This window comes from Charadrius vociferus, unplaced genomic scaffold (genome assembly GCF_000708025.1).
Source record: "Charadrius vociferus isolate BGI_N301 unplaced genomic scaffold, ASM70802v2 scaffold340, whole genome shotgun sequence".
In the NCBI taxonomy this organism is placed as follows: Eukaryota; Metazoa; Chordata; class Aves; order Charadriiformes; family Charadriidae; genus Charadrius; species Charadrius vociferus.
In genome coordinates this window covers 13,979-31,620 of record NW_009646631.1, presented here as the reverse complement: position 1 = coordinate 31,620, position 17,642 = coordinate 13,979, and the positions used below count along the sequence as shown (strand labels likewise).

Here is a 17,642-nt window from a genome sequence, read left to right as displayed (position 1 = left end):
GGAGATTTTTTTAAAAAGGTATCTTAGCTTTAAAGAAGTTAACTCTTGGCATATGTGCACCAAGAAGTAAAGAGCTATTTGACCCCCAAATTTAGTGACAGTTAATTCAGTTCAAATTATCTTTTCTCTTCCTGCAATGCCAAACATCATGAAGTCTAAATGAAAGGAGCGATTCTGTCTTACAGGAAAGGAAAAAAATCCCTCTACTTGCTTTTAGCTGTGTCTGTCCAGTTTAAGATGACAACAATACCTTCAGGGAACAAAATCCATCAAAACTGATCCTATTTAGAGTCATTGCAACAGCCACCACAGCGGAAGCTTCTTCACTAAAGTTTACAGAAACCTCCTGACCGAAGCTCAATATTTGCTTCAGAGGGAAGGCAATGAAGGTGGCAGGGAACCCCCAATCCATCGTGGTGATGGCAGCATGCCACCTTCCATCAGGAAATATTAGACTTGAATTTCAAGTCTACAGAGTATTATTTCTGATTGTTATTTTGTATCTCTATATCTTATCTTAAGCCTGACAGTCCTTGAGAATAAATACCTAGCTGAAGGTTTCCTGTAGAGTTTTCAAGTGTGAGTAGATCTATCTGGGCCATGTTGTTAAATACAACTTCTTCTGACAAATCCTCCAGCTGTATAAGCAGAAGTTTACTATTCATACGCTCACCCTCTCACCTTAAGACAGTCTGCAGTTCAAAGAAAGCAGGACACAACTTTCCACTTCATTCCAAAATGTAAATAAGCTGCAGTTTTCATGAGGTTGTTCTACTGCCAATTACAGCAAGATTTAAAATCACTTTTCAGCACTATTTAAGATAACCTGCTACAAACACAAAACAAGAACAGGGGGACACGTTCAGGTAACAGAAGCAGACTTCCAATAGGTTTTCCATAAACACACACAAAATGGGTACTGTTAAAAATACAGCTAAGCTGTATGCGTGTGTGTGGCACTGGGAAAGCTAACAGGGAAAAGCCAAGGGCCAGGAAGGGCAGGATTTAAATAGAAGAGAACTGATGCTCCAAGTTACCCCAGTGATCCACACAACACAAGCGTTTATTGCCAACAGTGGTGAGGACAGCTTCCTCACAGGCTGAGAAACAAGAAGCGGCAGGTGTGACTCATCCAGACACGCAGCTTCATACACAAAGCAAGCTCTTCATGGATCAAAACAGAAGGCCAGATTTCTAGCCTCAGCACCATTTCAACTGTCAGATATCACAGAATAAACATATAGGCCACTCAAAAGGTTTTCATTTCCTTGCAGGAAGGCTGAAGACTCTCCTGTATCAGACATTGGTTAGACCTCCAAAGCAAGTTTCAAAATGCTTCATTTATTTCCTTATCTTTAAGGATCATAAAACGTCCTAAGTACCAGGTTCAAACAGCCTCACAGACCTTCAGCTCTTCTTTCTGGAATTAACATTCAATCCTGAGTGTTCTATGCAATTCAAAACACATTTTTAACATGGTGGTTTGCAGCCATGTCCTGATCATAAACAGTCACTTCTTCTGGTAACCACTGACAGGACACGAGGAAATGGAATGAAGCTGTGTCAGGGGAAGTTCAGGTTGGACGTTAGGAAAAGGTTCTTCCCTGAGAGAATGGTTGGTCACTGGAACAGGCTTCCCAGGGAAGTGGTCGCAGCACCAAGCCTGTCAAAGTTCATGGAGCATCTGGACGACGCTCTTAGTCATATGATTCAGTTTTAGGTAGTCCTGCAATGAGCAGGGAGTTGGACTCAATGATCCTTATGGGTCCCTTCCAACTTGAGATATTCTGTGATTCCTTCTCTGTCCTCTGCACGTACCTGCATTTTCTATCCATCTGGCTCTCTCTGCACTTCTGAAATTGGTGCATAATTGATGTACTGTAATCTCTGAAATTTCACAGGCCATGAATTAATCACCCTCAAAGCCATGCTATTATTGAAGAACGATACTTCTTTTTTTGGTAAAGCTAGGTGCTCTTTTTCCTTCTGGTTTTTGAAAACTATAGAGTACTTGGAGACATACCTCTCATGCCTTTATTTCTTTGCTGTGTTACCAATCTAGTTTGAGTTTTGCTTTGAACATCTAAAAAAATCCCAGACTGAAATTCCTGTCATTACCTCATTTCCAGAGCTGCAAAGTTTAAGGAAAATCCTAACATACTCAATAAGAATCACAGGCATGTGCAATAAAATTATTAGATCTTTCTATCCAGGTGCAGAATTTTTACCCAAAATCTGAATCATTTCTGGTTCCCAACTATGGTAAAAGTCATCCACATTCCTCATGCCCTCAGCAGGAGTCAACAAGAGCTGCTCAGCATTCAATGCAAGCTCAGGCCACCCAACGACCGTACAGGTTCAGCAAGTGTCTCCAACAGCACACATGCCTAGATGGACAGGAAAGAATGATACAAAGTGCCCTTTCCCAAGCACAAATGCCTCCACCACCATGACTGGCACAGAAGGATTCAAGCTGGTCTACTTAAGACCAGAGAGGAAGCTCTGGCACTGTGTGTAAACGGTGTATTTTTATCACATGAGACGAGTAGAAACTCAAAATTTAACCTTTGCTGCCTTTTAAAAGGGCCCAATAAAAATTCTAGAGTACTCCAAAACTATCTGTTCTACTAAAATTGAACATACAAATAACTCTCACTGGGACAACGATATGTAAGAACACGTGACTAAGCCCCAGAACATAAAATAAGTATTATTTCCTCATGCTCAGATGCAAATGTGATACTGCCTAATGCCAAGACATTCCTCTTACAACATTTCTAACCATCACAGCCACTGCCTTCAAAACACACGAAAGCAAGAATGCAGGCTGAAGTATCCAACACTATATTTATAGTTATGCAACACCATTTTTTAGAATTGCTACATATGTACTGCCCAGCCACACACATGAAAACACATTCACTTTCTGGTCTAAAGGCACAGTATAATGTAATAGATTAGATCTAAGCGTCAACAGTTTCTTAAAATATCTGGCACAAAGAGCTCAGCTTTCAATAACCAACACACAGAGAACAAACTCCCCATTCACTGAAGAAAGTCAGCTGGGAGAAGGGTTTGCCCTCCTCAGCAAATTATTTTATAAACAGGGAATTAATGTTGAATCTTAGGTTTGCCTTGAAGGAGTTCTTATTTTTAAGTCAAAGTTTAAACATCCACTAAAATACACATCCAAAAAGAACCAAATCAAGAATATTACTGTAAAGTAAAACAATACATGTGCTGCAATAATATGAACACAAAAAAACCCAAGCAGATACTGCACATTATTTGTTGTTGCTGTCCTTTAAAAACAACATTAAAGCTAATTAAGTATCAGCTTGTTTACAAGGCAAGCTACAAGCCTAATGTGTGTTTTTTTTATGCTGCAGTAGCCACTAATATTTAAAAAGTCTAATAATTAAAACAAAACAATAAAACCATCAAAGGCGCACCAAAATGCAAATACCCCAGACTGTCTAAGCCTGGGTGGCCACCCAGGGCTCTTAACACTCATCCAGCTTGCAAGCAGTTCCAGAGCTGCTCCCCTGCCTGGGCTACATGAGCTCCTAGACAGTAGCTGGGGTGGCTGAGAGAGCTGCTGTTTAGTTCCAAATTCCTACAGCTGAAAGGGGAAAAAAAGGAAAGAAAAAAAAGAAAAAAAGAAAAGAAGTCAACATTACCAAATTACTTCAAGACCCATCCACAGTCTTGTCCACCAGAAGAGAGGGATCCCTGGGGACTCAGGATTCCCTGGGGGTTCACAAGGACCTCCACCTAGCAATGGATCCCAGAGGTTGCCTTTCTACCAGCTTTGGGAGATACAGTGCAATTCCAGTCATGAGATGATCAGCACCGGGGCCGTGATGACTGGGACCTGTAGGGTCAGGCAGGCTGGCAACCTCAGACTAAACCAAATTAGGATTCTGTTCCAGCAAAAATTTCTTTGCCTCCTGTCAATTTATAAAATTTGACCTCCAAAGTTCCTGCTGCTTCCTCTGGGAGACCCCACCACAATGTCTCGTGAATGTTCTCATGAGTAAGACATCTACATTGGTACTTGTCCTAACTCTTCTTTTACTGTGTTTCACGACACAGCACCTACCTACAGCACCGTATATTAGTTCTTCAGTTAAAAAATAAAGGGATCAGTACCACCACGTACAGGTCAGTTGGCAGCCCATACCCCTTCACAGTTGTTCCCCACCATTCCCCTCTAAAAATTATCCAGAACTGAGAACAAAAGATTTTACAGGATTCATGGGATGAAATTATCTTCCATTTCTAAGGTCTGCCGTTCTAACAGAACATCCTGTCCTTTTCTGTTCATTTGATACGACTTCCATGTATAGCAGTGATTGTCTTAATTCATGTGAATCCTTTAAAATTACAGTCCATTGACCTATAGCTCTAAGACACAAATATGAGATATATAATATATATAATTATAAAGTTGGAAATATTCTGTTAGAGGAAAGGAGAAAGATTCAGCGCAATATAAGAAACAAAGAGAACCGATAGAGACTTTTTAACTGGAAATAGTTAAAAACATGGGACTGTTCTGATCATTAATATTGTATCTGTGTTGAAGAGAACAGTTTTGCTTCTCAGTGAAGAGGTGCATCATCTTTCCAGTTGGGCAAGCCACACAACTCTTTCTAGTGCCAAGAAAGGGCTCTGTGTCATGGCCTTTCCTGAATGATGTGAGCAGATCCGCTCCGTAACCGTGGCACAGCTGATTGGCACATGCACAATAGTTATGCCATTTCCCAGAAAAGAGGGCAACGAGAAACTGGTTGTGTTCATTTCTCTGGAAGCCTGCTCCTAGATACTATCTTTCCAAGACAGCAGGCATGCTCTTAAAACAAGTTCTGGGAAGTACACTATAAACATGAAATGATGAAGGTTCTTGGGAAGAGACAAATTTGGACAAGGCAGTTATGTGTCTGCTGCCTGAAAAACAAATGTTTTTCGCTCAGTTACACCAGTAATACTGAATGGTTAAATCCTGACTTAAATCTCCAGGTGTGAGAGAGCAAACTCTGGCCTTTTGGGTTTTTTTAAATACTCCACTTTCCCCCTTGCTATATATCACTCAGTTCTCACTCATTTGCCAACCCATCCAACTTAACCACACATTTCTCTTCTCCTTCCATTCTGCGTGATATTTCTCCGTACTTTCACATAAAAAGAAAAATGTTTAGTGTTGCTGATTTTTTAAGAAACATTGGCATTACAAAAATCCTATGGGTCTACCAGAGGTGTATTAACAAGCGTGGCCACACAACTTCACAGAATCGCAGAATTTTCAGAGTTGGAAGGGACCTCTAGAGATCATCTAGTCCAACTCCCCTGCTAAAGCAGGATTGCCCAGAGCACATTACTCAGGACTGCATCCAGGCGGGTTTTGAAAGTCTCCAGAGAAGGAGACTCCACACCCTCCCTGGGCAGCCTGTGCCAGTGCTCTGTCACCCGAACTGTAAAGAAATTTTTTTGTGTGTTGGAACGGAACTTCCTATGTTCCAACTTGCACCCATTGCCCCTCGTCCTGTCACTGGGAACCACCGAGAAGAGTCTGGCTCCATCCTCCTTCAACCCACCCTTTAGATATTTGTAAGTAGTAATAAGGTCTCCCCTCAGCCTTGTCTTCTCCAGGCTAAAGAGTCTCAGCTCTCTCAGCCTTTCTTCATAAGGGAGATGCTCCAATCCCTCAATCATCTTGGTTGCCCTTCGCTGGACTCTCTCCAGCAGTTCCCTGTCCCTCTTGAACTGGGGAGCCCAAAACTGGACACAGTATTCCAGTTGTGGCCTCACCAGTGCCGAGTAGAGGGGGAGAATGACCTCCCTCGACCTACTAGACACACTCTTCCCTATGCAGCCCAGGATTCCATTGGCCTTTTTGGCAGCAAGGGCACACTGCTGGCTCATTGACAATTTACTATCTACCAGGACCCCCAGATCCTTCTCCTCAGAGCTAGTTCCCAGCAGGTCCACCCCTAACCTATACTGCTGCCCAGCATTTTTCCTCCCCAGGTGCAGGACCCTGCACTTGCTTATGTTGAACCTCATTAGGTTCCTATCTGCCCAGCTTACCAGCCTGTCCAGGTCCCGCTGGATGGCAGCACGGCCCTCTGGAGAGTCAGCCACCCCTCCCAGGTTGGTATCATCAGCAAACTTGCTGAGGATACACTCTATCCCCTCATCCAGGTAATTAATGAATATATTAAACAAAATTGGACCGAGTATCGACCCCTGGGGGACACCACTGGTTACAGGCCTCCAGCTAGACTTCATGCCACTGATCACAACCCTCTGAGTCCTGTCACACAGGACTTGTCACAGCCCATCACTTCAGGCAAGCACAGTCAAGGATGTCCTGAACAACTGAGGTGGTACAAGTGGTGCCGCTTTTTTCTGACACACTGTGATATACAAAATAACCCTTTTGGACAATGAAGTCACCACAGTGCTTAAATCAACTACCATGAACTCAAAGGTACACACAGAGACAGCCACAAGCTGCAGGTTTGACCAAGCATGAAAAGCAAAGCAGCCTCATGTACCTTACAACCTTAACAGCCAAAAGAATTCCACATCACTGAGCTTGCCACAAAACCAGGCTGGCACAGGAGGATATGTGATATCCAGCCTTAACACAGCAATTAAAAGCACCATGTAAAGACAGCAGTGACTGGTACAAAACTCCAACCGATTGTACTCGTATTAAAAGCTAGCAACACAGGAAGATGTGAAACTTTAGCTTGTTCAAAAGAAGCAAAGCAGACTAAAAGCAAAGATAAGCTCAAGTAGGCGAGACATTTAGAGAAGGACTTTTTGAGGGGAAGGGAAAAAAGTCCAGAGTTTATTAAAAAAAAAAAGTAGACTTGCCAGAACATTTTTCCCTGCAAATACGAAGCAGTCAAACACTAATTTTTTCCCTCTACTTTATCCTCATGTGATTTAAAAATTCATACAGTCCTAAGAAATCTGTAGCTCTGAATGTTTTAGAGTAACATCTGTTTAAAAATTCTTCACCTAACACTTGAAGAAAAATAAAGAAAGGGAAAGGTGGGGAACGGTGAAGAAGTATTTCCTTAAAAGAGAAACAGAAAAAAAAAAAGCTACAAGAAATGATGAAGAAAAGGGTAAAGCAGCAAAACATCAGAGGAAATAAATGTTCGCTTAGTTAAAGAAGTTTGAGGCTGATTTTTCACAGGCCCTCCAGAAAAAGAGGCCTGGCAGCCACAGGCTCTAATTTTCCACCTGCAAACACATTCATTCCCACACTTTGCAGGTGCAGCCATCCCATTCCAAACGCTCTGTGTTTTCTTTCACAGGAAGGCTGTACAGCACGTTCTGCAGGAAAAATGCAGAGCTGACAGCTGTACTTGGGGCAAAAGCCCAATGCAGCACAGTGCAGATGCTGGAATATGTCCCTCCCTACACAGTCGTGCATACCAGCCCTACTGTGCACAGCACCGTGGGGACCCAGCCCCACTGGTGACACCCAAAGTAGGAACTGCTCTCGTTTTGCAGGATTATGCCCCAATCTGCAACAGCACAAACACCATTGGATATTATTACGTACAGAGCACATAATAAGATATTGAAAGCTTCTTCCAAGAAAGAAAAAAAGAAAACCAGACCACACTTTCATTCCTTCACAAGAGGCGCACCCGTATCATGTGTAAAGACAGAGATACTGTGAAGAGCAAAATGTAACTTCAGTTTTCCCTTAGAACTGTGAGGAAAAAAAAAGGCCATGGATTGTCTGATACTTGTGCAGAAAGCAGCATCGCACCCACATTTTCAGAAAGCCACAAGAGTGTGTGGGTTCTCTGTTTTTGGAACAAGAGCACAGTGAAAGCAAGCTTGTTTACTTTAGACACTGTACAAAGACTTACTTTTTTTTAAATAAATGGTTGAAAGGATGTCTCCCCTCTGAGGAGTTAGCAGAAAATAAAAGGCAGATTTATATTTCTAATCTATGCAAATATCTACTCTACAGGGCATCACAAAGACTGCTTTATATCAAACAGTATGCAGATCCCAGGTGCTTTAAACGTGCCAAAAGCATGCGCAGCATCTCCACCTGCGATGGCGGCTCACTGAGAACAGCTGGATAACTAAAAAGAGGTTGTCTAAGTAGCCTCCCATGAAAAATGCCTTTTGCTAATGTGCCAACCCCCATACTCCCACCCAAATGGCTCCTGCTGTAGCTGCCATCAAGCCTAGAGAGGGTTTTTTTGTGCATGTGTGGTTTGTTGGATGGGCTTTAATTCAGTTTATCACAAATTCTTCTAGAAATTTTCAAATTATAGCAATTACAACATGGCGAAACTCCTGCTGACACCTTACGAAATTATCATGGGGCTGTAATTCCCCCTGGAAGATGTTTGTGGGACAGGGTACAGGTAGAATGTCAGGACTAGAGGTGGAGGAGATGCTGGAGTCATCGAGATCTTGGAGGACACAGGATTAAGATCAAGGGATGTGTACAAATGAGAGCCTCAACCCAAGACAAAAGAAATAGTAGAAAAAAATAAGAAAATAAAAGGACTAGAGGGTAGGAAATAGCTCTCCTAGGAGAAGGCCCAATGCCAAGGGTACAATGGTATTACATTGAAAGGAAGACATAGCAATTTCATTGTAAAAGGACTAGAGGGTAGGAAATAGCTTTCCTAGAAGGCCCATTGCCAAGGGTACAATGGTATTACGTTGAAAGGAAGACATAGCAATAACATTTATTTCATTGTCATTACCAGAAAATAGAGACAGGTACTCTGCAACTGGCAGCTGCTTTCTGTACATTTCCCTAGGATGTCTGCAGGAAGCTTCCGTCACAGGTCAAGAGACAAGGCTGTCCTGAGCGCCCTCACCATTCGCACTCAAAATCACTAACCAAACAAGACTGATGATGTCCTGCTAGCGCTTCTTACTTTGTCCCAATGCTCAGCTTTGTCTAAGGAGGAAAAAAAAAACCCACACCACTAATGTTTGCATCTTTAAGCAAGCGTCAATTTTGTAAAAAAGAAGTGCAGAACTGCAAGCCACAGAGTCAGATCTGACCTACTAAAATGATTAATGTGTCCCCCAGAGTACTCTTTGCCTCATTTTTTCTTTCAGGCCTCAGAGGTTGACTTCAAAGAGCTGTTAGCCGAATAAACTGCTCTGACAGTAATGTCTTTTCATTTTCTTTCCCAAGGATCCCACAGGCCCTTCTTTCTCATATTATCAGAAATACCTCTTACAAATTAACTACAGGCATCCCACATTAATCATGGCTGTGCTTGTGTTTATATGACAGGCGCCTGCAGCTCTACAGGTCCTCAGTAACCAGTTACACAGCCGACCCAGGTAACCCATGCTCCCACTCAGTACCCATCCACACATTTGAAATGATGAGGTCATTGGGGCACAAACGGAAATAGAAGAAATTCCTTCTAAACGTAACCCCCAGTTCTTTATTTTAAGGGTGACTGAACACCAGAACGGGTTTCCCAAAAAAGGTGTGGAGTCTCTCCATCCATTGAGATATCCAAAACCCAATGGGGGACAATCCTAGAGCAATCTCTTGTAGTTGACCCTGCTCTGAGCAGACGATCTCCAGAGGTACCTTCCAACCTCAACCATTCCGCAGCTCCATGGTTAGAACTTCTACTTGTGTTTAGCTTCACCAAGTCAACTGACACTCCCACATCATACCTCTGACTTCTTACTAGATTACTATTCCACTCCTCTCCCAGCATGTCACTTGCCGACATATTTCCATAGAGTCTGTTCACCACTGGGGGACATAGCACTTGGAACAGTCTTACTCACCCTTACTTCTGCATCCATATTTGGCTTGTGCAATACAGGAAGTTACCAGGAAAACCATTAAGAGCTCCTGACCACTACCAACACCTGCAGGCAGCTAAAATCCAGGAACCTGCAGGCATAATTAGCATTTTATACTTCCAACAGTAATGAAAAAATGTAAAGTAGTTATGATTTTATAAATAAATTATTATAGCTTCACTTAAATATGAATTGTCTTATTTGTACAAGGATTCCTCCTGTTGGCCCCAATCGCCAAAAGCAGAACACAAAATGGTCCACAGATTGTTTTGAAGAGTCAGATGGTCTTTCAAATTAAAAATGATTAAGGAACACTGCCTCAGAGCCACTCAATAACCCCACAAGTAACACTCCTCTCAACCAAAAAAACCTAAAAGCCTTGGATCATTTTTCCTCTTCGTGATGACAGAACATGAAATGGTTGGGGGGGTGCAGTCGCTGGAAGCAGGGAGGAATAGTCAATTCAGGACAAATCTCTCAAAACCAGCTATCAAGCCAAAGTCTATAATCCTACAGATCAGAGGCAGCGTAAACCACCACAGTAAACCAGTCCCTTGGTTTTTGAATACTTGTGGATCATCTAAGTGTTTGCTGAAGTATTCTCAGCATCTTCAAGGAATATTAATCAACTCTGGAAATTCTGGAGTCTACAATTAACTAAAATCCTGGACTGAGAGATGGGTTTCACCTCAAGCTCCAAACATGGACAGGCAAGCTCAGGGCTGGAGATGTTTCCACCAAGAGGTTACAAAGGTAACAGGTTCACTGCTAGCAGTGCTGTCCCTAGCTTTGCAGCTTCAGCCTTTGGTGACGGTTTTGTTTTGGGGTTGGGTTTGCTTGTGGTTGTTCTGCAGTTTCCCAGGAGGAGATGAAGTGTCTGATCACGAGTTTTGCATTTAAGACAAATTTGTCATTTGTACATAAATATAAGTCAAATACATAGGCACTGAGTGGGTGAGTCTAGTGCCTACCTCACCGTCACAGGTAATCATACCATGATCAAGCCTAATCCTAAAAGCAGCCAGTCTCAATTTCAAAACAAATGTTTAGTCAGTTTACCAAGAGCAAACAAAGCCAAAAAAACCTACAAAAAAATCCCCATCTGTCCATGGGGACTAAGCTTTTCTCCGCCATTTGTTTCAGAAGAGTTCTCCATGTCCCCACCACTCATTGCTTCAAACGTGAGATTTACTGCATCTACCTAGAATTGTAGTTGAAGATTTGCTGCCATCACATCATCTACAGTGAAGCAATTCCACTTCATACACACACACACAAAAAAATAAAAATCTTAACAGGCTACTCTGTATCTGAGATCCATTAGTAAGCTGCTGGTTTTGCTACAGACATTTAAAGAAACATAAGAGGCACTTGTAAGACTCTGCAGCTTATGTTATCAATCACTTCAGAAAGAAAAACAATTCAGCAGCCACTCCAGCTGAGAGTGCTGTGAAGTTCAATTGTCACTGAAATGTTTTGTTATTACCAACCTGGGCCGAATGAGCAAATACACCTCTGCAGGTGAGCCATGAATGAGCAATCAGCACTGCAGGCTGCGGCTTGAAGAGATAATAGCATCCAAGTAGCTACAATGCTTCCTCGCACACAACTAGGCCAGGATTGGGCTGACAAAAGCAGCAACAGAACATTTCAGACATTCTGACTGCATGTTAAATAATTCTGAAGAAAAAGGTATGAGGCTTAACCCTCCCAACAGGTACAAAGCAGGAACACACAGATACAGACAGGCATCCACGTTCAGTCTATTCCCAGGGAAACTTAAGTTTTGTGATACTTTCAACCCACTGTTTGGCAAGAGTTCTGCATATACAGTAGTCAAGGAACTGCTGGACAGCTGTCATTTTAAGAAACAAATCTTTCACATCCTACCAAAGTCAATTCTCCAGTTCAGTGTTAAGGAAAAAATCCTTTAAAATACACAATCTGCACCATAAAAAACGCTTCACATCTTGCACACCTTCTAGAATTAAAGCCGCTCTTTCTCCACTATTTGTACATTAGTTTTAGAAATGATGATCACGTGGTGAAACTCAGGTTTGCAGCAACAGAACATTTTTTTCAGTGGGAAGGCTTCCGCCACCCTGTAGCCCTCGCCCACTTATTCCAGGCTTTACCTCTAGTTGTGCTGATGCAACTTTGCTCTAGAACAGATAAATGAAATAATTTTGGTTAAAAAGAAAACAAGCCCACCCCTTTTTAGGTGAGGTGGGCTTTTTTCCCCTCTCTCTTTCTTTTTTTATATTTAAATACAGCACAGATGTGCAAAAACCACACAGTGATGTGGTTTACAAGAATAGCCCCTCAAAACAGTCGCATTATTACAACTGCAGCACAGGGCTCTGAATAAAAGAGTAATTCCCACTGAAGTCGTTTGCAAAGGTGCACCCTGATCATAATTAAAGTACTATTAACCTCTAACGATTTTAATCCTTTTGTGAAGTGTAAGGGGAAAAAAAGTCAGAAGTGGGATGGGCAAAACCCAGAAAAGATGCCAAAGTTCATTTTCAGCAAAGCACAGGTAGACTTAAGAATAATAAACTAAAACTGTATACTGAGGTCCTTTGCCTATGGCTTTCTTTTAATCAGTAGAAAGTTACAGAAAAAGAGTATAGTCACCATGGTCCCTTTTAAAATTTATGTCAGGTTTTTAAATATATATCTATTATTCCCTTTTTGTTTCTGCAGTTGGTCATGTATAATCCTTCACCAATACAGCTATTTTTGTTTTTTCCAAACAGATATAATTGAGTGGTGACTTCTCTCACTTTCCCCCATTTCATTCATCACGAAAGGAAAGAACCAGATGATACCTGAGCAAATACTGAATGCCAGAAACAGAGCAACTGTCCGTTCCCTCCCACCTGTATCACAATAGTGTGAACAGAGAGAAATCACATACCTTGTTACCTCCTGCTGCAGTCGGGAAACACTGGGCACATAGAACATTACCCCAAAGAAAAGCAAAGGCTCATTGGCAAATTTGTCCAGCTGCTTCTTCAGAGGCTTTTCCAGTTCAACCCAGCGGGTTTGCTGGCTTTTGCTGAGAAACCAAAGGCCGAAGTAGTGCGTCTAGACAAAGAAACAAAGTAGTGTCAGTTTACCTTTTTCAGCTAGATCACACACACAATCAGTGACACAAATGCAAATAAGAGCAGATGGCATTGTGTAATTTTTCCATATGCAAAATCAGAGTAATTTATTTTTTACTGTCCTTTTTTATTTTTAGGACAATCTTGAAGACAAAAACAAATTAATATTGCAGTTTAATCTACTGCATGGAGTACTATCTGCCCCTTACCATCTCTCCCTAATGCATATTAAAGAGCTTTATCTGACATTATGGCACAGGTAACATAAGTGATTTACAGAAATTGTCTGAGTCTTTATTTTCTTTTACACCTGTGCCTTGTGAACAGACAGCAAACACTAAGTCTGAATCAAAGCACAAAGGCTTCATGAGACTTTGGATGAGGCCCACTGAAGGCAAAGAACAAGGACGCTTCCAACTATAAAAAAGAATGGAAACCCACCCACGTGTCAAAATATATCTACCGATACCAGAACCATTTACCCAATACAGAATATGTTTACTTTTTTTTTTTTAATGCATTCACAAGGTTTTATGATGGCCAAGTATTACACTTAAAACATGCATCGCACACACAAGTTGTTTGCTCTAGGCTCTTACAGAAACACCTGGTTGAAAACCTCAGCTATTTCCTATCCTGCGTAAATCTCAATGGCTGTAGTACCTCCAGTATGAGCCACATGGAACTGTTGCTGGTGGAGAGTAATTAACAAGGAACAGTGTTTAGAACTAGAGCTTCAAATAGTACAAATTAGTAATAAGCAGCTGAAGGAATAACCAATCATGAAGAATTCTATCGAACAGCCCTTAAACCACTGTATTAAACACACTGACCTACTACTGCAGGCAAATACTATGATTAACAGCAAGTACTATGACTACAGATCTGCAGAAAAGGAAAAAAAAAAGGTGTTCATGTTTAGCAAAGAAACTAATCCATCAGTTGCTTGCACATCTTGTAGCCCTATTTCCAAGCCCTGTGCTTGGAAATACTGTAGCCCTAACTGTGAAGTTCATATCAACATCTTTTTCTTCAGTATTTCAGCTGACAGCATCTGGAGATTTCCAGCAATGCCTTCAATGTAAAATACCATTCTGTACTAACACTGCAATGAAAGAAACAGAAACTACGAGAGAAACTTCTGTGGACACCAAGCAGATTTAGGATCTGAAAGTGGCATCATTATTTTATCTGCTTATTTCTTTCATTTTATTTCAGTAAACTTTCTTGGTGTTTAATCCAATTGACTCCCTATTCAATGAAAACTTTCCAGTAGTTTCCAACTGATTCCCTATTCAATGAAATCTTTCCAGTAGTTTCCATTAGATTAGATTAACTATAAAATAAAGAAAAAGTACTTATTTTGTTGTTACAGCTTAACTTACCTGGACAATAGTCCTTTCACAGGCAGTAACAATCTTTTAAACATAGCACCACATTTTAAATAAAGATACTTGAGACAAAGAATAGGGTTTTTTTCTATTTGCTGTTTTATAAGCTTTCATTTGAAATTACTTTTAATACATTCAAAAAGTTTGGCCTATAAACCAAGTTTTCACCAACTGGATTTCCCAGACGCTCAGACAAATTGCCACCATTACACTTTGCAAAAGCCACCACCAACAGCCTGTTTCACTTTGGTATGGATACTTTAAACACCAGTGCATGTACCGTGACTTAGTATACAATACAAGGCCATCTAATGTAATATCGAAAAATTAAAATGCTTAGAAATGACAACAAGCCAGCAGGAGCAACACTGCTCCAACTATTTTACAGCTGAGGGCATGCGAGAGAATCACATGCGAAAACTCTGAACTGGGGTGCAGGTGTATTTACATTAGGGTCTCCTTATTTACATATTTTCAACTTTGGAGAGCGTCCAGAGTAGCATTTAACTAAGGTGATAACTAATTCAACTTGATTCTTCAATTAAGCCTGACAAACCTGCAGTATAGCTTGAACACTGCTCAGTCCTTTCTCTGTAAGCTTAGTTTGGTACAGTGAAGCAAGATAGTTCTTTTTTTGAAGAGAATCAATGTATTGTTTCCTTCTAGAATTTAAAGGTATCTTCAATTTATCTTCACCGATAAACTTCTGCTCTCCCTCTGTAGTCATCACTGGGTAAAAAGCTCTTTCTGACGAGCTCACCATGGTAGTAGTTAGATTAAAATGAAGGTGGGAGGGACAGTGGAGACAGCAAAGGAAGGGAATTTGAGTGAAGGAAGAAAAAAGCACAGTGATTTTACCAACTCATAAGGGAAATCACTGAAAAATCACTGCAGGGTAACTCATCCTCAGCAAGAAACAGTGCAGAGCTGTGAAAACAGATCTTCCATGTTACTGTAAAAAGTAAACATTCACATCATCTAGGACCCAAATTTGCAGTGTCAAGTACTTATGAAACATCTAGCAACTAAGATCATTTGGAGTCTGAAGTCTAAAAGATTTATTCAAGGGATTAACGGTATTGCAATTACACAGCTCAAATGAGCACAGTCCTTCCCCTTTGAGTGGGGACAGGGGAACAACAAAAATTTATATTTGCTACAGTAGAAAGGCCCTTCAAGTACTGAATCCAGAATCCTGAATCACTTCCGAGGAATAAGAAGTGAAGGGAATGCAGTCTTTAAGCTTCTATAGTACAGCAGATAGAGTGGACTGACCATGCAGCATACATTTCACACAACTAAAAGACGACTGTTTTCCTGGAAAGCAGCCTGGAGAGGATTGAGCAATTGCAGATGAAGCACAGGGACTGCAGAGCAGAGCTCAAGTCACAAATGCATGGACTTTGGAGAGACAACCAACTCAGTTATCTGAGTATCAGCTCCCTGTTGCCAGGAACTTCACTTCTTGAAAACGTTAGCATTTTTTAACAATCCACAGTGGGGAAGGAATAATTTCTACAGCCACTACTGCGAATACCTGAAGAGACTCCCTCTTTCCTAGGAACAGCAGTAATTCACCCAACAGCAACCGGAGGAATGCGGGACTGGAAATGGCTGGACCATCAAGTTCAGTATGCTGTGATCAGGCATATGACTGTCCAGAAGGCCTTACAAAACCTGGAGTCATGCGTTGCCATACACTCCAGCCTACAAAACATTCTTACAGTACCCCACAGACACCCCACAAATTAGATGAGGGGATATAAAAATGGGATCTTTTTCTCTATAAGCAGCTAATTGAAAACTAGGTTGATTCCAAAAGATGGTCTGTTTGTCCATCTGTCCAAAGTGAACCACTGACTTCAGTTTTCATGGAATAAATATCTACACCAATACCTGGCAGGCTCTGAAGTAACATGGCCTGCTCTAGCAGGTACATCAGTAGTCAAAGGGGCAAACAAAGTGAACGATGATTTCAATTAAAAAAAAAAAAAAAAATCCTTCTTCCAGCCACAGTTGATAGACTGGTGATACACATTGAAGGAAAGCTTTTCCTAATGCTAAATGTATGCACATACATCCATTCTGCAGACAAAGAGCTTCAGTTGCTAGTGCTTTTGGTCTGCCCTAATTTGCAAATACACGAAGAGCTCTCTTTTCTAAGAGTTTACAGTAATTTTCCTTCAAGGTTTTAAAATTTGTCTTACCTATCACACATGACTTCATACATGGTACAAGGAAAAAAGCTTACACTCCCCCAGGAATTGTGGTCCCCTGCTAAAGCAGCAGACAAGAACCAGAGCACCTGCATGCCCCAATGACACTACATGAAAAGGCAATCTTCCAAATATGGTGAGCCAGAAAAGAAAACTGTATACACAAAACCTGTGCTGAGAAGTCTTGAACAAGACTACATTATAGCTGCCAGTTCAGGAGGTAACATATTTGATTTGGACTTGGACTTAGCTATATTCCCATGTCCAGAACTACCCCTGCCTTTATGTCAGGCAAAAAGAAGAGCATTGTCAACAACAGGAGATGACAGACACTTACTAAACCAGCCAACCTCATTCAAAAGGATCCAATGAGACAGGCTTGGTGATTATTAAAGCATCTGGTTAAGCGGCCAACTAAATATTTATCCTTGAGAAAGAGGTGGAGTTCCAGCTCCTCCGGGCAAAAAGCATTAATCCCTGCTATCCTGGGGCGTTTGAACAGAGGGGAAGGCACCATTTATGGCAGCCAATTGTTCCTAGAAGGTCTCTTGTCCAAGCACCGCCTGAACCCCATCCCAGATTTGCTGGAAAGACGAGTCAAACCAAGACAAACTTTGATGCAACCTGGCTGTCGAACACAGGTTTTCAGTCGTGCCCTACAAGGACTGGACACCTTCTAGTGCACCAAAAAAAAAAAAAAGGTCAGAATGGCAGTAAATGGCCACCCCTACACAGCGGTCAGCATCTGCTTGCAGTGCTCTGCCGACATCCTCCTGCTTTGGTTTGGGTTTTGCAGCATGGTAGTGCTGGAGGTACCATTGTGAAATTCAGCTCGGAAGAATAATTTTGGTTGGAAAGGACCCTCTCCCGCCCTCCCCCCCAATATATCAGAACATTTCATCTTTAAACTTATTATCATTTTATAAAGTGAATTAAGGAGAACAAAAAGGAGGAGGAGACATGAAGTCTCACAACAGATTTGTACAGATTACTCTGTTATCTCAAGCAGGTTCACTTCATCTCACTTCAAGGAAAAAATGTCATTATATTGGGAAAAAAAATCCTTTTTATAATCTGTGCGCATAAAT

General features: G+C 41.4%; 1 protein-coding gene across 1 annotated transcript in view; it reads right to left on the bottom strand.

Moving 5' to 3' along the window:
* PTPN14 (protein tyrosine phosphatase, non-receptor type 14) overlaps positions 1-17,642 on the bottom strand; it is a 71,502-nt gene that overhangs the window by 50,682 nt on the left and 3,178 nt on the right. Inside the window, exon 2 of the mRNA XM_009888156.1 lies at positions 12,758-12,927. Coding sequence (XP_009886458.1) covers positions 12,758-12,927 — 170 coding nt within the window. The remainder of the gene's footprint in view (positions 1-12,757; positions 12,928-17,642) is intronic.